The sequence below is a fragment of the Vipera berus genome, assembly GCF_964194415.1.
Source record: "Vipera berus genome assembly, chromosome: 2".
In the NCBI taxonomy this organism is placed as follows: Eukaryota; Metazoa; Chordata; class Lepidosauria; order Squamata; family Viperidae; genus Vipera; species Vipera berus.
The window spans coordinates 153,203,514-153,230,138 of record NC_138203.1 but is presented as its reverse complement, the minus strand read 5'-3'; the positions used below and the strand labels follow the sequence as shown (position 1 = coordinate 153,230,138).

General features: G+C 37.2%; 1 protein-coding gene across 3 annotated transcripts in view; it reads right to left on the bottom strand.

Annotated features, from left to right (window-relative positions):
• IKZF4 (IKAROS family zinc finger 4) overlaps nt 1-26,625 on the bottom strand; it is a 79,316-nt gene that overhangs the window by 29,676 nt on the left and 23,015 nt on the right. For 2 of the 3 annotated variants that reach the window (XR_014025201.1, XM_081318292.1), the window contains exon 2: nt 11,999-12,053. Coding sequence is in view for 1 of the 3 variants with exons in the window: in XM_081318292.1 (XP_081174418.1) it covers nt 11,999-12,038 (40 nt within the window). In the remaining 2 variants the exon portion in view is untranslated. Of the gene's footprint in view, nt 1-2,987; nt 3,134-11,998; nt 12,054-26,625 lie in introns of those variants that run through there. The other variant, XM_081318293.1, reaches the window with a different exon arrangement.

The following is a 26,625-nucleotide window of genomic DNA, read 5'->3' as shown; positions in this document are numbered from 1 at the left end:
GATGCTGCAATGGTTGTAAGTGTGAGGACCAGTCAAAGGCACATTTTCAGTACCATTGCAACTTTGAATGGTAACTAAATGAATGGCTGTAAGTCAAGGATTACTTGTATATATTTTTTTTAAAAAATCTCCATTTTTATTCAAAAGATATCCTACTGTGATTCTTCTTAAAATGCCTTAAACATGTTAAGTATTCTTCTGTTGCACTCACATTTGGCGGCAGGTGGGTGCTTATCTGTCTCAATATGTATTTATAAATGCTTACAAATTGTGAGGCATTTTCTTTCTCAGTTTTTTGTGAGATTGTATCCAACTGTTAGCAATTTGGGTCTCTATAATAACATTTCAGTTTAGGAATAATCTTTAGGATACTTAGATATGAATTAACTGCCTCTGTAAATTTCAGGTATTGTTATAGCTGTATTTCTCAATCAAACCAGTTAAGAGATTCCGAAGAACAGAGATTCATAAGAAAATCTTATTGATCCTAGAACAAGGGTGTCAAACTCGCAATATCACGTGATGTGTCGTGATGTATTGTGACTTTTTGCCATTGCCGGCAATGGGGTGGGCGTGGCTTTGCTATGATGTATCTGGCCCACGGGCTGGCAGTTTGATACCCCTGTCCTAGAACAAAGGAGGCACATTCAAATTACTCCTTTATCCAACCTGCTCCTACATTCATTTAAAAGCCAGGCCAAATTTAGTCAAGTTTCCAGCACTCATGGAATTTCAGAATTTATCAGTCTCTGGCAGCACTAAGTTTTAGCTGCCAAAATTCTCTAATCTAAAAGATTTGGCATTAATGCAGTAATGGAGTTCACTCAGCAAGAGTGTTACGGACATTTTAGAAACCACTACCATATACTATGTCTCCTTGAACTTTCAAAGCATTTTGCAAGGTAAAAATGATTCCTGACCATATTTCCCCTTAACTACATGTGATTAAGAATGTATAAAGTGACCTCTGAGAAGCCAACAATATATTGGACGAGGAATGGGGTGACACAGGCTGATAATATTAAATTTAAATGACTAAAATGCAATACGATGCTTAAATCATCTCATATAAAGCAAAGTTGAAGAAATTAGATAGGCCTAATTTAAAGGCAATTTGAAAAAGGGACACAGTTTTAAATGCTGTGGTTTAGACATTATTGTGGTTTGTTTAAACAAGGGTTTCCAGACTATGTCTTAATGAAATTCTAATCTAGCCAGCACTTTTATACTTAATTATTACTAAATCCAATTTATTAATAATTAGGATCGAGCTAGTTTAAGTTACAATAATCAGTAAACTGAAATCTAGGAAAAACTAGTGTCACTGCATCAGAATTGATAAGCAAGAAAGGAGCAACCAAGATTATTACAACAGAAAAAGCTCCTTGCATAAGAGGTGAGAAAGCAAAGCACACAACATTTAGACAAAACTATAAATGTACACTCTGGTGTAAAACTTTACACTTCATTTTTATTATAACCACTAAAAGCTGTCATTACATTTCAAACTGCAGATTGGGCATCAAATAAATGGTCTTCTAACTAAAACAAGTATATCTGAAGAACTAATATACTAGCATAACCACACTAGCTTAACTCTTTTGACTTCTAATGCTGTGTGCACTGTAATGTTTATTGACGGCAAAATATTTAGTCTGCCTGAAATGCTCTAGCACAAATATAAAGTCACCCAGTCTACATTATTTTATATATTATGTGAACTCAGTTCATAGTTAAGCAAGAGACAGACTCTTGCTACTGCAAGGGCCTAGATTAACCTTTTTTTAAAAATTCACAGTAAAGTGAGCAATATTCCTTAATTGCCAGCTGGCACCTTAATAGCAAATGTAACACTTACCTATTAATAATATACTTTCTTTAAGCCTTACATTTATTCTGGTGGTTTCTAAACTTACTACTGAGGATGATAATACAAATGTATATATAGATAACAATGCGGACAACTTCCCTGCTGGTGCTTGCTATGCATCTAGGATAGCAGACTCCATCATCATAACCCAGAAATTGCTCTCCAAACAAAACCAAATTCCTCAACCACTTTTGCACGTTTCAGTACCCCTTAAGTATGCCCATTTCCTGGAAACCATTCAATATTTTGAACACCAGCTCAAATCTGGAGAGAGTGGTGAAACCTTTAAGCAGAGAAACAGGTAATTTTTTCTGCATCTGTATTCTTAACACTCAGTTTATTAACATGTTCCAGGATTTTCTGAAAACATATAATATCAGCTAGAACCCAGGATTCATATTAGTACAACTAAGTATTTATGAATTTTTAAACATTTTGTCCCTTTCTCCCTAGAATTCAGACTTTTATACCCAGATGATCATCTCTCAACCATTGTCTAAACACTTTGATTTGTCAGAGGGTTAAACAGAAAGGTGTGAGGGGCATTTCCATCTATGTGTAAGCCCAGAAATAGTGGCATATTACTAATAATGTTTTGAATTAGAAGCTACTGATAGTATTACGCAAAATAGCCAGCATAAACTATCAGCAATTTGAACTAAGAATTGTTCTCCCTCGTACCATCAAGTTACTTGGACCAAGGATTTTTTTCTGCACCATATCGTAACATACACTGTGAATATTGGCCCAACCTCTCCACAGGATTCAAGGAGAGGGGAGGGGAGGGGAAGGGAGGAGAGGAAAAATGGGAACCTCTAACTGAGGCTTAGCAGTTCCTTTGAAAAACAGAAACTGGCCACATCTTGCTCTTTTTGTTGTCCTTGTTCATCCATATCCAAAAGCCCGCAGATGTATTTCCAAGCTGTCACTGTTTGCGTTGCACAGACATCAGGAATTCTAGAGATCAATTTGTCTCTGTTTAAGTGATTGGCTTCCTCCACTGTTTTGCATGGCATCAAAAACACCCTCTACCAACACTCCCCATGGCGCCATGTGTAAATAAAAACAGAAGCAGCATGGAGTTATTCCAGACAGACACCCTCCCCGATTAACTTACATTATTCTAGCTTGCTGAAGATACCCTGGAGTGTTATCACAGCCAACTCCTTGGAAACAGCAGTGGAATACAGGCTGTGAGTGTGTGTGGCTGCATCTCGGCAGTAGGGTGAACTCAGCCACTCACCTTCCAGGAAGAAGAGATTCCTGGAAGTGAGAGAAACGGCCGTCATTTTACAGTCAAGCAGCACTGTGAAAGCAGGAATCTATACGGCTGCAATCTCCGTCCCCTTGGGCTGAGACTAAGGTTTCTTCCAGCCATGCTTTATGTCCTATCTCCTAAATCAGCTTCTGGGTGGCATTCCTCAGGGATTTTTTTTTTTAAAAAACCAAATCTTGACCAGACTAACTGAGGGTAACCACAACAACCAAAACAAAAAATCAGTCATCTGCTTGCCATCACTTGGGCAACTGTCATGGATGCTCTATAGGAAAGAATGTGTCACTTTTAAAACATAAGAGTTTTTAGCACACTATAAACTGAAATATGGTCTCTCAGTGTTTCACTTGAGGAAAATTCTATTGGTAGTTGCTTCAGACCTAGTCCAGTGAGGCTTAAACACATCTCTATGTTTTGGTCTCATTATCATGACAAAGCAGTAGCCAGATCCAAACTAGCAGTGCATGGTGAGAATGAGTGAAGAAATACATACATAGAACATTTCCTATTATAAATTGAAAGGGGAAATATCAAATAAGTGGAGTAAAGAAATAAAAAAATACATTATTCCATTCTTTTGGTCAGAAATACCTTTAGAGATAAATTACTATTCGGCCTTTAAAAAGAACCTTGAAAACTGTCCCAAATTTACTGGATGTGTCTTAAGAAAAATCTATTATTATTCTGAATTCTATACAAAAAAGATGTGTTTCCTTTTGCTACCTCTACTGAGAATTTATCAACTTTCTGGAAATCAAGCTTTTGTGCTTTTTTATTGGAAATATATATTACATTTTTATCCCAACCTTTTTAAAAAGACCAATCCCCAAAACAAAAAAGGGTCATATATGAGTGTTATGCAAAGGTAATCAGTTTACATATTAAAAATTGTTTAAAAGAAATGTTTTAAATTTTTCAGTTATGCAAAAATGCAACAGTTAGCATTTTCTTTGAAGGAATTCATTCTCCATGTATAAAGAGAGAAGAAACATTTAATTTTTGCCAGGTGATAAGTACTACCCTTATTTTTATGTATGTTTTATTAGGAATAACATTAAAGATCTTTCTCCCAATTAATCAGGGACAGTTTTTAAAATGGATCAGAGCGAGCAGTCAGAGTACCTAATTTTAATCAATTTAAAATTCACCTTTAATTATTTCAGAACAAGCCTTTACTTCCTAAGTTCTTATTATCAGCAGTGAGAATTTGAAACAGGAAAAAAATTTTTTACATAATCCTCTGACTTTTCTAGACCCCTTGCAGAACTGGCCGGATTTTCTATCCTCTCCAGCCTTCATTGTTCCTACTGGAAGCTTAAAAGACCCCTGGAGCAGATTTGGTGATGGCTCACATGAAAAGCTACAAGGCAAAGAAGGGAAATTCTTATGATACAAGTAGAAGTCTGCTCTAATATTTAATACAGGATTTATTAATATGGGATTTAAATATTCTTTGACTAGAAGGGGAAGACACACTAGAAATTTTTGTCCTGGAAATATTTTTCTTCAGTGAGTCACCCACAATGCTTTACATAGGAAGAATGTGAAAGAGAAGGGATATACAATTTGCAATTTATAAACTTTTAAAAAGAAAATGGAAGGCCCAGAAAAGAGGCAAACAGATAGGAGAAAAGATATGCCGCTTCCAGTGCTAAGAACCAGGATGATGTTGCAAATTTTTGTGGTGACAGGACAGATGCCACGATTTGAATGCTCTCTAAAACATTCCTAGAATTTTTAAAGGTATTTTGTTGCTTTTAAAATAGAGGGGGGGGGGGGAAATCAAAGGAACAAAGCACAAAAATATATACAATCCAAAAAATATATAACAAGTGCTTAAAATAACTGAAAAAATACAACAGAAAAAAGACATAGAACTGAAATATAGTATATGTCGATACATCAGTAAATAGTTGCAATTCTATCACTATCTACCAAACATTATGCAAATACATTATGCTGCCATCAAATCTTGATCTTGTTTTTAGGGAAGGCAGAGACTTATTTTACATATGCTTCCATAACGTGGGAGGTTTTTTATTCCTTTTGGGAATAAAAACAATTTTTCTTTCTAGTGAAATACCTGAATGTCTTTTCCTCATTTTGCAAAAGTGAAGTTTAAAGGCCACAAACAATTACGTTTCTTGGAATGGGAAAGATCCCTCAAATAATTTCCTTCTTTCTAGTTTTTCCCCCTCACATATTATAGCTTTGTTTACTGATCCATATGGCACAGTTGTTATTGTTAGCTGCGAAGTGGTGTCCAACCCATCACAACCCTATGGACAACGTTTCTCCAGGCCTTCCTGTCCTCTACTATCTTCTGGAGTCCATTTAAGCTCACTCCTACTGCTTCAGTGACTCCATCCAGCCACCTCATTCTCTGTCGTTCCATTCTTCTCTTGCCCTCAATCTTTCCCACCATTAGGCTCTTCTCCAGTGAGTCCTTCCTTCTCATTAGGTGGCCAAAGTATTTGAGTTTTAGCTTCAGGATCTGGCCTTCTAAAGAGCAGTCAGGGTTGATCTCCTCTAGGACTGACCAGATTGATTGCCTTGCAGTCCAAGGGACTCGCAGGAGTCTTCTCCAGCACCAGCACCAGAGTTCAAAGGCCAATTCTTTGGCGCTCAGCCTTTCTTATGGTCCAACTTTCACTGCCACACATTGCAACTGGGAAGACCATAGCCTTGACTATACGCACTTTTGTTGACACGGTGATGTTTTTGCTTTTTAGTGTGCTGTCTAGATTTGCCATGGCTTTCCTCCCCAGGAGCAAGCGTCTTTTAATTTCTTGGCTACAGTCCCCATCTGCAGTGATCTTGGAGCCCGGGAAAATAAAATCTGTCACTACCTCCATTTCTTCCCCATCTATTTGCCAGGAATTGAGAGGGCCGGATGTCATGATCTTAGTTTTCTTAATGTTTATGGCACAGTAGTGTGACAAAAATAATACAGGAAGAACACAATGAAAAAGGGGATCCAAATAATTTGTAACATACTGGACTGCACATGTATATTTGAGTTAGGCCAAATAGGCAGACATAACCTCTTTACTGATTAAAATCAGTGTGTGTACAAGCTTTTAGCCACAGCAAACAGTGGTTCTTAAAGTGGTTTGATATTATATAAATACATTTGTTTACTAATTCCCATCTAGCAAACGAGCATCTATCATATTAAACCAGTAGGATTTAAAATATTTCCAGTTTCTTACAACAATCAATGAGTAAAAGCTTGGTCGGCCTACAGCCTTTTAACACTTTATCCCCATGACCTATCTCCAGCAGATCTATCAAAATCTATATTATAAATCTAGCCTGCAGTAATTTAGATGGTTAGTCCACATTTTCAAATGGGTATTTTCAAAATGGCGGAAGGCTGACCTATTACAGTACCTAAAATGGCAGACTGCTGACTGGCAATGTGATCTAGCTCACAATGGCAAACGGTGTTCTCCTACCATGAACCAACGAACTGCTGAAGCTGCACAATGCTTCTATGAGAGTCACAAAGTAGTACATGCATTTTTAATATTGTATTCAGTTTGTTTTGAGTGGTTCATGAAACTGTGCAGCTTCAGTGGTCTGTATTCTCAAGGAAGCACATCATCTGCCATTTTGAGTCAGATTACTTTGTCCTCAGATTGGTGAGAGACTGAATTCCAGCCAGTACTTCTTGAATTGGGTTCTCTTTGCTGGAAGTCTGTCTTCCCCGTAATTCAGTTTTATATACTACTAAAACAACTAACACTCTAGTATCTCTGTGTTTGTAACCTTCAGTTGGGCAAAATTGGAAGGTATAGGGCAGTGATGGTGAACCTATAACATACGGTACATGTCAAAGGCGACAAACCACAAAGTTTTCAGTGACACTCCAGCATCCAGCATTCACCAACATCCAACAGCAAATATTCTCAAAAGCACATCCCATTGTTGTGAAATTTTTGGATGCTTACAGACGCTGCACGAGAATGGAGTGTACTCTCACATGGTCTCCAAGCCCTCCAAAAATCGCCTCAGACAGCCGTACTTTCACACAATTTTTCGAAGGCTGTCGAGGCTGTGGAAGGGCATTCTCTGAAGCCACTTCAAGAATGAAGACTTCAGGTAGGCTGCAGGAGCCCTCCCAACAGAAAAGAATACCGTTTGAAGGTGTATGATGTGCAGCAGATCCTGGAGAACGGAGTGAGGCAGCCTTTTAGAGCAATAGTGGTGACTCTAAGGCTGAAGACAAGGCATGGGCCTTGACTTTAGGCCCAGACGTAGCACTTTCAAGTGCCATTACTGGTCTAGGCCAGGGATAGGCAACCTTGGCTCTTTTATGACGCGTGGACTTCCAGAATTCCTGAGCCACGAGTCATAAAAGAGCCAAGGTTGCCTACCCCTGGTCTAGGCCCTAGCCAGGCTGACTCAGGAATTCTGGGAGTTGAAGTCCACGAGTCATAAAAGAGCCAAGGTTGCCTACTCCTGGTCTAGGGCAACAATTATTGATGGATGAGGCCACTTTCTGTCTGAAGGGAGGGGCCCTGGGGCACATTCTAGTATAGGGAGTGTGGTGCAGTTTTCCGCACAGTTGAAAGCTATCTTTATACACCCTCCACTCAGCAAAGTATCAGGTAGTTTCATGGGTCAGAGAAGGAGGTGATGAAGAGTGATTTCCAAGCTCCCTGTCAGCTTCCTACAAGCAACCTCAATGGGGAAAATGGCAGTTGGAAGTTGCTCCCACTGCTTTTTTGCCTAGTCATTCTGTTTTTCTATTTAGGTAAGGAAATATCTCTGAAAGAATGATGCAAATGTCAGTGGTGGTTTAGTAAAATGAAAAAGTTGTAAGTTTAAATTTTACAAAAAAACTTTGTCGTTGTTGTTCATCTCTGATATGCAGAATAGGTACAGTAACCTGTTCCAACTTCAATACAAATTTGGGTTAAAAGCAGAGTTAGGGAACAGAACTGGATCTTAACCTGGGGACTGCCTGTAATCAGTATTTCATAAAAGAGTTACACCTAATTGTTCACTTCTACAAACAATTAGCCTACTAATTACCAGGATTTGTAACCTACAGATTACTAATTTCTTATCATACTAACTTGATACCTTTAGACAGGTAACTAGATAAGGCAATTTACTGCATCTTTAATCACAAAGCACACACTTAATTTGACAGGAATTCATTAAGGTAGCTCTCAAATATTCAGCTCTAAGGCACCATCACACAGCTTCCAAAAGATTGCATATCCACAGCAGTACAATAGTTCCCTGCTATAATTCTTATTTTATATCAACAATTTGCACTGTAGAATATATGACATCAATTTAATTATTTATGTTATTGGAAACTATTAATCCACCAGTAACTTCATCAGTAAACTTTGTCTATAAAAATATGCTCTACTTTCTGAATTTTTGTTCCAATAAATTATTGGGTTTGATTTTAAACTACTGTAATTTTTATATTAGACACCTCATTAGTAATCAAAATCCTTGCCAAATGGTTGCATCTATTACATCAATGCTTAAAAAAAACCAGCCAGCTTATTTTTCCAAAGGTTGCATTTGACCCATATTCCATCTGTTTGCTATTTAAATCAATAAACATTATTCTGCAAGTAATTCTGATTCTTTTAGTCAAAATTACTCTTCTGTGATGCTTTTCTGTCCAATCAAAATATTCTTTTTTCCAAAGTCAATCTGTCCACACTTTACCTCTAACAACCAAAGTACAGTATGTTTTTAATTACATCAATGAGTTTAATATATTCATTTGTGTTCCTGGCACCATTTAAATCCTTTGTAAACGCTGTATGAAGGGAAAGCTTTTGGTCTATCTTATTCATCAGCTTGGCCAAGAAGTACACTTTTTATCTCCTCTACATTCCCTTTTTATGTAAATATTATCAACTTTTATGTAAACTGAGAACTAGTTTGATGCAGTGGCTAAGGTGCCAGGATGGAAACAAAGACGCCAAGAATTCTAGTCCTCACTCAGGCATGAAAGGTACCTGGAGACTTTGCACCAGTCACTTTTTTTAATCTCAACTCACATCTCAGAAGTGTGATCTGGAATGGGATAATAAACAACCAGGCTGATAATTTTAAGCCAATAGGCACATTAGGAAGTTTCAGAACCTATCAAGGTACTACTGTAACCACAAAAAGGATTTCATGAAACCAGAGCTATTTATAGGTAAGGCCAGGCCAAATTAGGCCAAGTACATTTACATATTTAAAATTAAAATAAGGTACAGAATTAAAGTATTAGCATATTTATATACCTTTAAAATTATTATATTTATTTGCTCTACCTGTCCCAACTTTAATACCAATATTAATAAATTTATTCCCACCCTTTCCATCAGTAAAAGGAATTTACTTCCAGTCTTGCATCTGTAAAATAAACTATTACATGCATAACAGAAGTCAAATTAAATTAAATCCCCTTAACCCTTTATGTCTCAAGGACTGCAATTACTTTTAAAAGAATTTATTTAAATACAATACAATGGATGGGGGTAACCCTTCCAAACGTTTTAAAGTATTGGGCTGCTGTTAGCCCAAAATAAGATAAGATAACCTTTATTGTCATTTTTTACTGTGGGCACAACGACACACATCAAAAATGAAATTTAGTTGCCCGCTCTCAAAGTGAACCCATACGTGATACACCTAAACATACTATATACAACATATACATACTATATACAACATATGTATAGACCTACAAGAAAAGTCAAAGGGAATACCAGCTAAAAATGTTGTCCTTCTCCATTAATCAGCCACTTCATAGACTACCTAGGACCTGCTAAGGGACAGGATCAAAAAGTATCTCAGGAGATTTAATAAGACAAACAGTTTAAAAAGGAGAGTAAAGGGGTGCTCCTGCTCACACACAGAGAGAGATGAATTCCATATTAACCCCATAGTAAAAAAAATGCAGCCAATGACCAAACTGACAAAACATTCACTGAAAAATATTAAGTGTGCCTGGAAAACAGATTGTGTTCAATGAGAACTCTTTGAATCAGCCAGGTAATTCTGGTGGACAAAGGTTTAATTTAAATTTGTAGTGGATTATTCTCAGCTACTAAACACAGAGAAACCTATCATTTCTAGAACAGGAGGTTGTCAGACAAAGAACTAATTTAATTGCTTTGAATTAGTGGCCCAAGTTGCAAGTCTGCTATATTTCATAGCAAAAATATATGCCAAATTTGGCAGCAGGTTGAGGACAAACTCCAGTATTTTTCCACATCTGCTCTTCAGAGCACAATCACTGAGCAGTAACCTTAGTAAGATTACCTCATCCATCCCTTGCCCCTCCAATTTTGGCATACTGCTTCAAGACAACAGAGCCAAGAAAAAGATGAGACCGAAATGGAATCTCCTGAGTCAAATTATGCTTTGGGGCATTGACCATAGTTTAATAAGGGTGTAGGAAGGACGGGAAACGAATAGATGAAAATATCCACAGCTCGGGATACAACCATGGAATTAATTGATACTCTCTGAGCTGGTTGTTTCCTTGCAGACATGTTGTTACCAACTAGGATTTGCTACCACTATCAACACTGCAACGATCTTGGCTGAAGCCATTTTTTCTTTGTTTTTGGTTGCCACAGTACTGGGAGAGGGGAATGAGTGGTTTTAAGGTTAGACTAAACAATAATTTGTCCCGTGGGAACCAAGGTCATAGCTGCCTTTTGGTGAGCTGAGCCTTCCCTTCCGTTAGAAAGCCCGCCAAAGTATTCTATTGGGGAACGTGGATAATGACATAATGCTAGGGTGGGAAGTTCAACTTTATAATATTGTAACGGTTGGGAGGAAACTCCACACTTGGTTTCACTTTTGACTGTGCAGATACTTTGTAGCCAATAAACATGTTCTTTAAGGAAATATCTTGCCTTGGAGTTCTGCTTTTACTGGTCTCATCTATCAGAAGCATGACAACTTGTTTATTTACAATAGCTTGCCCTGCAGGTTTTGGCAAACAATGCTCTAATCGAGGAACTACCAAGGAGAAAATCATACTCCCATCAAATCTGGCAGGGCAAGGTACTATATATATAAAAAAACCAGCAGCAAACTCCACACTTATCTTGATGATGTGATCTAGTTGGGTAACAAAACATCTACAAGCAAACAACCAAGCCTTGAGAGTACCAAAAGCCTCACAAGGAAGGCAAGGAAGAAATTTACAATTTTCTAAGCTAGAGATTGTTACTATTTTTGTGCAATTGACTCCTTTAGTGTGATGAAACCTAAAGACCCCTTCTCAGAAGAATGCATTTAAATACATAAAATAAAATGTATAAACATAAACTGTGCTCAAATATGATTATCACAATATTTAAAAAACCAGTAAGTGTGTCATAGAGAAATATAGATGCTTCTGTATTAATCCGTTAAATCAATTACAAGAGAAGCTAAATTTTTATTTTAAATAAAAATAATAAAGTTATAAGTATCTATTCACATACCCAGATTGACCCTTGCCCTAAAATATTTGTGCTGTTGAACTCAACCAACTTAAAGTACCTAACCTTTATTATCAGCTGTTCCTTGGAGCAAGTACCACAGACAAGAGCAAAAAGGGTGGAGAAAGAAAACATATTCTCCAATATTTATATCCCCAGATCTTCAAGAGAGCAACTAACGGAGGAATTAATTCCCACCTTACATTGGGAAAGAAGTCATGAGGATCCTCAGCCTTCAGTCATTTTGAATATTCTTGTATAAAAGTGCCAGAAGTAGAAGGTTAATCTGATAAAAAGGTATGTATTTTTAATGAAAAGAAATCAAGACAAAAGATGACATGGAAAACATCAATTTCAACCAGAGAAATGCAAAAGATTCCATACCAGATAGGTAAGATCGTCCATTGCAGTCTTCTATCTCCATCTTGAAGATACTTTGCTAAGAAAAAGAAGAAGAAAAAGAAAAACAGAGGTCTGTCAGAGCACCAGACAAAATAAAACAGGAGCTGGATTTTTTTTTTTTTGCAAAATAACTCTCCCTCCTGGATCAACTATGATGTTATTTGAACATACAAGAGCTAATTAAATCATTTTAATTTCACTGTATTAATATATATCTCCACGTGACAGCTGCAATGTTATTTGCAACTGGACACCAAACCACATTTTTAAAAAAAATGAATATATTTCACCCATAAACACAAACACAGTTGAAATCCAGAACTGCATAAACAGATGCCAACTTATAACATGTTCACTCTCTCTCTCTCTCTAATACACATGCACAAACACGAACATTTTCTACTGGAAATAAAAAACTATATCCATGTCTGTATGTTCACATATCAATAACTTGCATATTAAATAAACATGTACTAAATATTCCTTCTGTTGTCTGTTACTATGTCTGAAATTAGTTGCCATCCATACAAGGAAAGAAGCTGTCAAATAATATTAGCTGACAAAATAGAAGCTGAATGCTCCTTTAAAAAGTTGCAAGGAAGAACTGTCAATCTTATAGGATGAAGCAATGCTGGGTTCAGTCTTCATTGATCAAATGGCCACTGCTAATAGTAAATCCTTCAGTAGCAAGGTACAGTAACAATTGGTGAATGGAAGATGGCAGCAGCGGTGTATGGTGCAACAGGGTTTCAGTGGATCTTGTCAGGCCAGGTGATATACAGAAGACCTGGGAGAGATGAAGCAGATCAAGTGACATCTAGAGTACCAGTGGAGGATGATGAAGAAGGAATTCGACTGAGCACAGATAAGAACTATTAAACCTACCTCATGGCAATTCATGCAGTGAAGCAGAAATACTTTATGCAAATTGCATCTGCAGATAATCGCCTGGTGGACCTCTTCAGGATAACCTGATTCTTCTGGGGAAGGAACACCCAGAGGTCCACCTGAAGGGGTGTGTTAAGGAATTTGTTGATTTTCTGGCAGATAAAAGTCACTTGAATTGTTCCTAATTGGATGTTGGCATGGATATTGGTCTGATGGAGATGCCCAGGGGGGTGCTTGCCCAGTTAACTGGGAATAGTTTGTTGGGAAACACCCGCTCAGTCAGAGGGGAGGCCTCAAGGGCAGATTTAGCTTTGAGTCCTTGCACAGTTGCAAGAGATTCAGAACTGAGCTGTCTCCTTACACAGGTAGGTCTACTTGCTTGTGCCTGACACAGTTTAACCCTTTTGCTCCTCAGAAAGTGGACAGAATTCTTGGGAATGTGAGCTTGACCACCTGTGCTTTGGACCTGTGTCCCTTTTGGTTGATAAAAGCTTCCTAGGAAATGATGTGTGGTTGGGTACAGGCAGTAGTTAATACATCTCTGAAGGAGAGGTGGTGCCCTAGCCCTTTAAGAAATTGTAGTTCTCCCCCTTCTTAAGAAACCATCACTAGATCTCACACTGACGAACAATTTTCATCCTGCCTCTAATCTTCCCTTCTTGGAGAAGGTTGTCGAGAAGGTGGCCATATTGCAATTTCAAAGGATCCTGAGGAAACTAATTATCTGGACCCCTTTCAGTCAGGATTCAGGTCTGAATATGGGATGGAAATGACATTGGTCACACTTTTTCGTGATCTCTGGCAGGAGCAGGACAATAGTAGTACATCCGTCCTTGCTTCTACTTGACATCTTAGCAGTTTTCAATACCATCAACTATGGTCTTCTTTTGAAATGGGTTTGGGGACTGTTGGGAAGACTTAGTCTGGCAGTGAGGAGGTGTGCAGCTAATCACTGTGCAACCGTAAAAGGGCCAGGACCGGTCCATCCTAAATTCCTTGGAGCCTTATCTAATTGCTCTCAAAGGAGAGCTGCCAGACTGGGGAAATTCCATAGACAGAACATAATAAAGTAGTAGCTGGAACTCTACACATGTAGGTCTGGTTGTTGGCATCTGACAAGGACTGGAAACAGGAAGCACAGTATTGTCCTGGTTTACCTCCTTTCTTTGAGGTCACTTCCAGTTGATGTTGATCAGGAGGGAGAATGCTAACCCTCGGCCACTGCTTTGCAGGGTCCTTCAAAAGTCAATGCTTTCTCCAGTCCTGTTTTAATGTCTACATAAAATTGCTGGGTGAGATCATCTATCACCATGAGATGAGATATCATGAAGATGATACTCAGTTGCTCATTCCTGCCCATGGTGAGTTAAATTAAGCCATAACCACCCTTTCTCGGTGCCTGGAGGCTGCTGAGGTCTGGATGGGGAACAATGTTAAAATTGAACCTTAGCAATAGGGAGTGGTTTTGAATCTGGGGCTCTTTGGTTTTTGGAGAATTACCACCTTTGACCATGAATGGAGTTGACTACCCCAGACAGAACAGTTGCACAATCTGGGGGTTCTCCTGGACTCTGCTTGAGGAGCAACAGGGCACTCATGGCCAGGAGGGTCTGTCTTGTTGTAGTACGTACACACACACACACACACACACAAAGTATGTTTATTTCACACAACCAACCCAGGTTCCAATTCCATGTGTGCAGCTTTTTAATGTCCATTCCAAGCAGGTTGGATGTAACAAAGGCAATGGGGGGGGATTCATGCCTAAGGCACAGGAGCAATATCAGCAGAATGACAGCCCCCACGATGCTTGGGGTTCAAGGCGTGGCCAAGGCAAATGCGGTTTCAATGGATTCAAGGCACAACAAAGGCAACATGACTCCAGCAGGTTCAAGGCACAACGAAGGCAACTTGGTGTCAATGGGTTCAAGGCACAACAAAGGCAATTTGGTATCAATGGGTTCAAAACACAATGAAGGCAACTTGGCTTCAATGGGTGCAAGGCACAATGAAGGCAACTTGACTTCAGGGGGTTCGAGGCAATACGGTCTCAATGAGTTCAAGGCAACAAGTCAAGAGCATTCATGGGTAGTTACAAATAGTTGTCTCTGACAACGACTAGGCTCCAAGCACTGAGGTAAATAGGCACTGACCAGTGCACCTCATTAGGATGGGTGAGGTTGCCTCCTCATGAGTAGCCTTGCTGGCTTCCATTGCGCTTTTCTGCACTCCACTCTGTGTGACCTGGGATCAGGTGGGGGTGGCAACGCCTCTTCTCCACTGACCGGCTGCACCTGAGCCTCTTCTCCACCCCATGCAACCATCTAGTCGTCCGCACTGATTGGCTGCAGCTGCATTTCTTCTCTGGCCTGCACAGTATTGTAATGTCCTCTAAATGGGGCTGTCCTTGAAGTGCATCTGAAAGCTTCAGTTGACTCAAAATGCAGTAGCCCATATGATTTTGTGCAGGTCCAAATTTTCATGTGCTACATCATTTGTGGGAGCTGCACTAGCTGTTGATTTACTTATTCCCCCAGAAATAAAATTGGCCTCCATCTGGTTGCTTTTTCACAAGGCCTTGAAGACATGGGTTTTGTCAGTGGGTTTGGGGACCCCACTTAGAATTGACTAAGTGGCTTGTCTGATTCTATTGTTGCTGCCATGGGATGGGGTCAAGGTTTAGATAGATTTTTAACAGGATTTTTAAGATTGTACATTGGCAGAGTCATTGTGTATGAGTTGGATGGCTATATAAATTTGCTTAATAAATAAATTGTTCATTGCAATTTGCTTTAAAGAAAAGTCAGTCTCTGTCATGATACTGCACTGTTTTAAATTAAAAATGCTAATTATAAAAACATAGATTTACTTCACCAGTGAAAAGAAGGAAGGCAGCCATTTGGCAATAAGAATGAAAACTAACAGGAACAGTCTAGGAACAGGCATTTTCAAAGTTCATTCTAGAATAACAGTCAAGCATGCCATATGTAATACTGGAACTTAGCCCCATATGAAATTAATTAACATTTTATATGTTAAATGACTTTACCCTAATTACACTTAATGGTGAAAAATGAATGAAAATAAACATTACCATTCTGAACTCATATTATTAGCCTAATGCATTTTCATACATGCACTATCAAGACTTAGTGCATGTTCTGAAATATATAATTTGAAGAATTCTAGGGATATGAAAACAATTAAAAATAAAAGTATAAAATTCACTACAACCAAATGCATTTATTTATTTATTTATTTATTGATTGATTGATTGATTGAACTTATATACCGCCCTTCTCCCGTAGGACCCAGGGCGGTTCACAAGGCAATTAAAACAACATACAATACAAAAAGTTAATAACAATTAAAATAGATTAAATTATCCTTGATTAAAAAATCTAAAACCCCTATAACTCTAATTTAAAAACCCAATTACAATAAGTTAAAAAATTAAAAATTCTCACTATTTGTTCGGAGTTATTATTAACAACTTAACTATATGTGGAATCTGTACAGTTGTGTGTCTTATTCAATTGACAAGTATTCCTATAAAGCACACAAGTAATATTTCCCAATGTAAATAGTTGCCTGGAGTCAATATAGTATATAGTTTAATTCTCAATAATTCTCCCTACTTCCACAGAAGAAAAAAAAATCTGATTACAAGTGGCAATAAGCATTGCTTCTACACTATTTCTTTTTTTATAATGGAAAGCCTTAGCTAGAAATTGAATAAAACCAGAAGTTCTGCAGAAGCATTTAGTATAGGTTATACTCAGCTGTGTCTCTTTGCTGAATACTACTTATCAGTCCTTTCTAATGTAATTTTAGTCTTTTAGTTATAAAACTTGTCTTTTTATTAAAACTTTTAAACATTCTAAATCTATGTTATACTTGCTATTAATCACAGTTGAAGGATTAATATCAACTAACTTCTTTATCAGGTCTCATGAATTTTCTTAATTATCACTGTTAATAGAGTTGAAGAATAAATAAAAATAAGAGCAACATTTTAATTAAATTTTCCCCTCCGTCAACACCGAAACTTACATTCAGGACAAAATAAGCTATTCAAAAGGTCATTAAAAGGTTAATCTTAAAAGTTTAATAAACAGGAAACAGTAAAAAGATGGCATCTGGAAATAGGAAGCCTGTGATTAAAAACACAGAATTAGCTCCATAATTATATTTTATTGCAAAACCCACACACATATAGCAAAATTCTGGACTGTAACAATTGAAAAGGAGGATATCAATCAAACAGCAACCCTAGATTTTAACTGCCATACTTGAATGTAACTTTCCTGAAGAAAGACACAGACCTGGCTGAGAGAGTATGCAAAGCCATGTTTTTGCTTAGCTATGGTAAAATGAGTTAAATACAATTGGCTGAGCTAACATGCTATGCTATAAAACCTAATTTATACATTACAGTGGCTGGAGTCATACAAGGCATTGTGGCATAGTGCAGTGTACTAAGTAATTAGGTTGTATACCATGGTCATGTGATCAAAATTTGGACACATGGCAGCCCAGCCATATTTACAACCACAGGGACACTTCAACCTCCCCCACCTGCATAACTCCCCCCACTTCTGCCCTTTTGGCTGCCTTGCACTCCATCATCTCTGCTGGCCCCTGATGTCCTTCACCATTTTCCCTCTCTTCCACTGTTGTTGAGGCACACCTGCATGACTCTTCACGAAGCAGCTGCTGGATGCATATGCAGCCTTCTCACAAGGCTACCAAAGCTTTATGAGAAGGCCGCATGTGGCCTTTGGAAGAAGCCCTCACATGGCTAACAGCTGTTTTGCAAATATATATATATATATATATATATATATATATATATATATATATGCAAAAGTTTTATATATTTGTTTTGCAAATATATATATATATATACATACACACACACACACAATCTATTTAGAATTTTGATCATGTGACTGCAGAGGCATTGCAATGGTTGTAACTTCAGATACTAGGTATAAGCACTATTTGTTCAGCATCCTCATAACTCCCAATGGTCGATGAACAAATGATCATTAACTGAAGACTACTTGTATACAATTTGCTGTCAATTGCCTGTATTTATTAGAGAATGAATGAAAGTCCCATTAAGAAAAATTGATCTTTCATTAAGTGTGTTCCTAGGCTAAAAACTATTATTGGAAACTCACTGGCTTTCATAATTTTTGAACATCAGAATGGAATAAAATATGCAAACTTTCCTGAAGAAGTTTTCAGAATATGAGATACCGCTCTCCAGCATGTATTTCTCTTCCATATATAGTTAACGTGTTCTGACTGTTGTAAGTAATTGCATTACTAACAGTTTGATTTTTAAAAAAAGGGTTAACAAATTATTTCAGCATGAAAAGAGGAACTGTGACATTTACTAGCTTTCTCTATTGTCTAGTTGCGTTGCTGGAATCATCACAAACCGGAACATTGTAGATTCCTTAGGATAATATATAAAAGAATGCTTTAACTGCAACTGGTTTTAGGAGTGGGACCATAAGTACCTAATACTGGGTAACTATGGGAACATGACATTTTTGACAGCATAGAAGCGCTCACAAATATTTATACATTCTAGAGTTTTAAAAAGCAATTTTGATTATTTTGACAATACGTTCCAGATTAATTTGAAATGTCAAATGCAGTGAGACAAAAAAGTTAATTTAGCAACTTGGTAACTTGAATGTTTGACATGTGAAATTCAAGTTGCTAATTATGTCTACATTAGCTTTTTTTCTGGAAAAGCTTTCAGTTTTGTAGATACTTTTCCCATCTATTCTTCGTCTTTCCAAACCTCTCCTCACTACATCCACTCAATTTGCAGAGAAAGAATGCTTGCCTAATATGGCTAAATTAATCCATTCAGAACAAGCAGATCAGATCTCCATATTTTCACATGCTTTATAACAGACTTTGATAATTTAAAAAGATGCACACTGTGGTATTATTTTACCTCCAGGGGAAAGTAAAATTCATGCTACCTTGGGATATAAAGCTCAAATACAAGTTTTCAGACTTCGCCTATTACAAGCAAGAAATAGGACCACTGTCTAGAATCCCCTCCAGGCCCCGGGAGCTGAGAACATTAACACGTTAAAAGTAGAACGCAGTGGCATTAGAAGCCCTTGAAGTTCTTTTCGCTTTTGAAATAATGAATTTTTCCTCCCGGAGTGACAAAACCTGGGGAATAAAGCCTTCAGAAGTAACCCAATTATTTTAAATAAGACACGTACACTGAAACATTGGCACGATGTTGTTGATTTGCAATCTTTACAAAAGGAAGAAACATCAGTGTTTTCTTGATGGAAAGCAGTTACTGAAAAACTGCAGAGAAACCAGACCTAGACAGACCTCAATGTAGTTGCCTTGTAGTTCCAGATCCCCAAAACAAACAAACAAATAAATCTCATCAGGAAAATACTTAGAATATTCCTTAGAATAAAACCAGCTTCCTTACCCCCTTTAAAGCTCTATCCTGCTAAAAAGGAAAGATATGAATGGGATGGAACACAATGCCAAGAGCTAAGCTACATCCGCCAGCTTCAAACAACACACACACACACACACACACACACACACACACACACACACACACACACACACTCTGGTGTAGCAATTCAAGAAAACCCTAAGATGTTTGTAAACAGTTTATGAAGGCAAAGATGTTGCATGGCAACATGACAAACAATCCTGGTCACATCAGCAGGAGCCACAATTCTCTTCCATCGGCACAACTGTGTGACTAAAACTATGGAATTTAATTGAAAAACTGGTTTATTCAGCAATTTGCATATTCTGGAGCTCAAACAAGAATAATATTTGCCAAGAACTGGGTACCAGTATCATACTGGATTGCAGCATCCTTTAACTGGGTGGGATTCTTTAAGTGTCTTCTGATTACAGCATGGACTGGCAAAACTCTTCTTTTTCACAATAGCATACTTCATCTAAAATAAAACAAGGCCAGGAGAGGACCGTTCCATACTCTCCCGATATTCCCAGCTGCCCAGCATTACAAACAAATTGTCTAGAATTACTTGGAAAACATGTAGTTTACAGCCACAGACATTATCAGCCTCTAATTGTTCTGGTGAGCAACTGATGTAGGTGATAGGTGAAAAACTGCTTCTGGGATTATAATTTATGGGCAGTAAGTTTGCAACACCAAAGAACTTGTGTGGAAAAGCAATGATTCAAAATAATGACCTAGGTTCATGTGCATTTCTTCAGACCAGTATTATCGTATCATCTTTTAAATCAACTCCTTCTCCTAATAAAACATTTATTATTTCCTGAATTCAGTTAGTTATTTCTTCCTTTCTAGATATAAGGTAAAATGAAAAGGAGCACAGCTGATTTCACCAATCATTTTGCCCAAATCCAAATAACTGAAAAATCATTTTAAAAAGTAGAGTCAGAGCATGTTCTGCATACCCCTCTAAACTAATCTGCAATGACTGCAGTGTACTGTACAAACCACAGCCGATGAGTGTGATGTCTTACAGGTTTATGGTATTGAAAACGCGAATACCGCCAGAGTGTCTGCTACACATCTATTTGATTTTCAGATTTAGCAATAAATATTTACAACATTGCAACTTGTGAAATCTATATAACTTTTATTTGCTCTCCTATTAATATATAAAGTGTAATATAAAACATACCACACACATCGTATTTAGGTATTTTGCACCTCCTGTCCACTGTCAGATAAGTCTACTTCCTCTTTAGAGGTTTATATAATATTTTTCTATTATACTTGTTTATGATATAAAAAAAGATTCATCCTCAAGAAAAATGAAGACTTCCGGGGAAGATGGCATACAGAAAACAGTTCTGCAAAAGGAGAATTCAATGTTTGCAGCCACAAATAGGAACCCAACAAAATGATTGGTTCCTTTGATCCTCTCTGGATAATGAAAGGATGTAAGATTGCCCAAGTGTTCTCCTTACAGTTGCTCCTTCATATCCTAATAATGTGAATCCTTACAATCTCCAGAAAGGAGAGGAAGAATCAGGATATCAGGGAATTCACTAGAATTGCTCCAGCAGCAAACAGAGCCTTATTAAAGTACAATAAGTTCACATTTCTCTTGCTAACTGCTTCTGGAAATTGCCTATTAACTACTTCAAATAAATCAGACACTTTCAATGTGACAAGACAGTAAACACTGGGTGAATGCCTTTAATCATTAAAATAAGAAAATAAAGATTATAATCTTTGAGAATTTAAAATAAACAGCAAAAAGCAAGACAAGGTTTTGGCTACAGAAAGTTTTGAATGGAATAAGGGCTCGAAAAACGTTGAATATGGATTTTGAACACTAAGACTTTGAAATTATTTTTAAAGAATAAATGCATGTTTGTGGAAAAGAAAAAATGTTTTTGCTAATGGAGACATATTCCGGCATATCTTTGAGGAACTGCACAAGTAACAGTGTCAGGATTTTAAATCTATTATGTTATCTATATTGTGTCTTCCTAGAAGATGATGTTACAGTTTGTTCCAAGAAGATGTTACAGACAAAGTTATGTAACAAAATCTACACAAGAATAGGAACAAGAATTTAAATAAGAATTTGTCATCAAATATAAAGAAAAAAATTGGATGAGGCTTTAAAAAATTAAGAAGGAAATAAAAGTGGCAATCCTAGAGAGCAACTGAAACCATTTCTTGTTGCTGGACTTACAAAAGAGGCAGTTTAACATATTGAAGAATCTCATAATAAAGATCAACAACCATATAGATTACAGAGAAAGACTTCTGTATTTTTTTTAAAAAGGAAGGGACACGACATTTTGGATGTTTCTTTTTGGATTTCTTGATATCTTGACTGGAAAAATGTGGTATATTGAGTAGAGTAGGAATAGAGTAGAGAAGAGTAAAGTAGAAATCTGGAAGGGACCTTGGAGGTCTTCTAGTCCAGCCCCCTGCTCAAGCAGGAGAACCTATACCATCTTACACAAATGACTGTCCAGTCTCTTCTTAAAAACCTCCAGTGATGGAGCGCCTATGATTTCTGGAGGCAAGCTGTTCCAATGGTTAATTGTCCTCACTGTTAGGAACTTTCTCCTTAATTCCAGGTTGCTTCCCTCTTTGATCAGTTTCCAGCCATTGTTTCTTGTCCTGCCCTCTGGTACTTTGGTGAATAATTTGACCCCCTCTTCCTTGTAGCAGCCCCTCAGATACTGGAATACTGCTATCATGTCACTCCTGTTTCTTCTTTTCTTTACACTAGCCAAACCTCAGTCCTGCAGCCATTCTTCATATGGTTTAGTCTCCAGGCCTTTGATCATCTTAGTTGCTCTTCTCTGAACTTTTTCCGAAGTCTGAACATCTTTTTTCTAGTATGGTGACCAAAATTGGTTGTAGTATTCCAGGTGTGGTCTCGCTAAGGTTTTATAAAGCAATACTAATACTTCGCGTGATCTTGATTCTGTTCCTCTGTTTATACAACCCAGGATTGTATTAGCTTTTTCGCTGCTGCTGCACACTGCTGGCTCATATTCAAGTGATCGTCCACTAGGACACCAAGATCCCTCTCACAGTTACTGTTTTTGAGCCAGGTCTTGCCTAATCTGTACTTATATCTTTGATTTTTCCTGCCTAAATGTAAAACTTTGCTTTTCTCCACATTAAAATTCACTTTGTTGGATAAGGCCCATTGTTCAAGTTTGTCAAGATCTTTTTGGATCCCGAGGTTGTCCTCTGGGCAACTAAATGCCAGTTTAGTGTCAATTTATTCTTACCAGTTTAGTGTAATCTGCAAATTTGATGGGTTCCCCTTCTATTCCCTCATCTAAGTCATTAATGAAGATATTGAAGAGTACTGGGCCTAAGACAGAGCCTTGTGGTACCCCATTGCTTACTTCTCTCCATGTGGATGTAATGCCATTGAGGACTACTTGTTGAGTATGGTTTGTCAGTCAGCTACAAATCCATCTGCTGGTGATGTTGTGTATTCCACTTTTTTCTAGCTTACCAAGCAGTAGATTTAGATTTATATTGGATTCATTTATTTGGGTTTAGATTGGATTTATTTAAATCTAATATGGTATTAAAGCATTTTCCCCTAGAAGTACATAATGTATCATAATTTGACAACATTTAAACTGGTTCTGTATCTGTCTTTAATAAGGAAATGTTGTGAACTTGTTCTTTTTAAAGAAAAAATTATTCCTATTTCTTATGTTAAATGTTAGTATTTTGTTTATACTAGGATACTGGGATTATTTTATGTTTGCTAAATGTGGATCTGTCTATAGTTCAGAGTTGAGATATGGAATGTTTATTTGAATGGGCTATGTTGCTATTTGGAGTGGTTTCTTTGGAATTGTTGGCATTTGGAATGGAAAAATGTTGTGTCTTTTTAAAAGGAGAAATGGCCCCTCTTTGTCATGTTAAGCTTTAAGTTTTTTTGTTTACACTAGAAATAGGACCATTTTAGGGCTTTTAAATTCAGTTTTATTTACAGCTAAGAATTGAGATATAGAATATTAAGTTTTATACATGTTATAAAATTTTAGAACTCTGGACTTTTTTGCTTGATGTTATTTATTTGATTTACCTATTGTTACGAGATGAGTTATGGGATGCAGTGATTTTTATTTGTTAATTAAGTGGATTATGAAATGTATTATACTTGTTATGGTGAAAGTGAGAAGTTTGTTTATTGGGGGATTTCTTTTTATTTGTATGCTTTCTTGCATTCTCTTTTTTCTTTTTTTTTGCTAGCTTGTATTTTTTTTACTGTTGGAATTAAAACTTTCAGTAAAATTATTACGAAAGAAATTATAAAAGTAAAACAACTTTTACTTTTACAAAATGGACAAAATGGAGAATATATTTCCAGCCTGAAACAAGGTTTTTGATTTTACAGAGAGTAAAACCCAGATTCAATCCACTCCCAGCTATAGTAGCTCACCGAGTAGTTTTTGAGCCAATCACTTAGTCCAAATTTTTGAGAAAAATTGGAAGAGGGAATGCTACATATGCCACTATGAACTTCTGGAGAGAATGCAAGATAAACTGAAACAAAATCTACCTTGGATGACAGACTATCTGCCTCCTGTCTGCAGATGGGAGGACTTGTAGAACAGCCTCTAAGCCGGGGTGTCAAACTCGCAACGTCACGTGACGTGTCACGACATGTCAAGACTTTGCCACTGCTGGCAATGGAGTGGGTGCAGTTTCACCATGACGCAGCTGGCCTGTGGGTTGGTAGTTTGGCACCCCTGCAAGCTTTATAAAGCTATGAAGACCAAGACCAGCATTTTGACTTTGGTCCCAAGAGCCAATATATCAGCTTTTGAAGAAGCAAGATATCATTCAATTAGATAATCCTATACATTCCAATCCTTCTACACCAGCTGAAGTTCTTAACAGCTCAAGGCAAAAAGCAATTACACTAAAATCATTTATGGATCTGAAGAAAAAAAAAGTGTGGGTTATGAGATGCGCCATGCTATTCCCAATCTGGGATTTTAAATTTATATTGGATTTCATCTTTTCTGGCTGGAAATGACAAACTCCAACACAAGATGCCTTTTCCGAATTGTTGAAATCTTAGTTTTCCCTATCTTTATCCCTGCATATAAAAGCCCAGAATGTTGAAGCAACTTATAACAGATATTTAGGGAGTGTCTTGACTTACCAAATCTTCCACATTTTAAAAATCCTTACCCTAGCAATAAATCTTGCAGTGTAATATTACTATGCCAACAGCAATGTGACCATATGAAAAGCTATACCACCACGATGCATGTCAAAAGTAGATATGCATCAAGCAGACTTGTTGACAAAAATGTGTATGAGCTGTGCATGAGTACTGTGCACAAACTATATACAAAAATATATTTCAAGTATAGCCCTGCATTCAACGGTGCTAAGCCATAGTTTTCACCTGTAACTTGTAGAACGGACTACAGTGGCCTGAATCATACATACTACTAATCCTCAAAGTATAATTAACAAATCACAATTCAAACAATAAACAAACCACATTATGTTTTAGATCAGTTTGTTTATTATACTCAGATGTTTCAAAATGGTGAAGGTATAATAGAACTGGAAGAACATTAGCAGTTAAAACACACAGGGCAATAATAATATTAAAGGTTTTTCTCAGAAACCATAATAATCATCGTTATTATCAACATTATCATGATGTACTGCTTTGTCTCAATATCAAAGTGATTCTGTATTTCAGGTGGCAAACAGAGGTCTGCAATGACTGAAGATATTTAATCAAGTATACTGTATACAAATTGAATCAGATGCCATCTGGCATGATTAACTAACTACATGTATGCCACTTGAACTGCAATTATGTACACAATTTTGTTTTTAATTCAAACCACTTTCATATAAAAATAACATCTTCTACATACAAAAGGGGCACATTGATAAATCCAACCTCTAGGCAACACTAACATGCACATTTCTTTTATTGGGCAAAATTAAACAGATTATTTAATTACAAGTAAAAACTAATATGCAATTTGCAGCTGATGAAAGAAAAATCTTCAGGTCCAGTCCAGGCCAAGAGTAAACAAAATGGAGGCTAAGACACTGGAAATAAAGTGGAGGCTGGTTGGGAAAGAAGGTTCTTGTTTAGTTGCCAGAAACTTCAGTGACACAGCATGTTTCTTGGGTAGCTGACAAAATGGAGTTGGGAGTGGGTGGGTTTTTATACCTTCTTTGGGCTTTGTATTTGAGGTTGTTCCTGTTGCTGTGCAATGTACTTTGACCTGAGCTTGAGTGTGCTCTTTTGATATTCTATTAGTGGTGGGGTAATCCTATTATGTCCTAAAAGTCATGTTCCTGTCCTTGGAGTCTTTGTTTTTCTAATTGCCTCAGCTCCAGCCTTCCTACCCCAGTTTCCCTGAATGAATTACCAAATCTGCCTTTCTAAAAACTGGTTTCTGCTCAATTTCTGTTTGAGATTTTTTCCCTCCATTTCCCAAAATATTTCAGTGTGTGTGTGTGTGTGTGCGTGTGTGTATATACACACGCAGGCTGACTTTGTACACAGCCAAGACAACTTCAGGTTGCCATGTTTGACCTCAGAATGTTAGTGTGCTGTATTACGGAATTTTCAATCCACGGAACCAGATTTTAAAAGATTCCCAAAACTGTTCCAAGAGGCAAAATTCTAGTAACAGAAAAATTAGATATGTTCAAATGAACTTTTTGTTTTCTGAGTATCTCACAGAATAATCCCACTGAGTTCTCATGGACCTCTAGAGCTCTGCAGAATTTAGTTTGAAAAACTGCGGCTTAGAATACTGAATTAAAGGTTGCTTCAATTTCTAATAAATACAATTTATTATTATTTTTTCTTTGTATTTTCATGAATCATCACAGGGCTTTTAGGACAATGTATACTGCACTCCCAAACGAATTATACCAGTTAAGGATTTTAATGTGTCAAAAATAGGTTAGATGTATCTGATTACTTTAGTAATTAAACTATTTCTATAAAAGCACAGTTGTAGAATGGTTAAATAACTCGTTAAGCAAGACAGTTGTTAAGTGAGTCACAACAAATCTACAACCTTTTTTGTTACAGTTGTTAAGCGAATCACTGCAGCAATTAAGTGATTTTGCTTGTTGGCTAGATAGAAAGTCACAAATGACAATTACATGACCCAGAGAGGCTACTGTTGTGACTCAGGGCCAGCCGGTGGGTTCG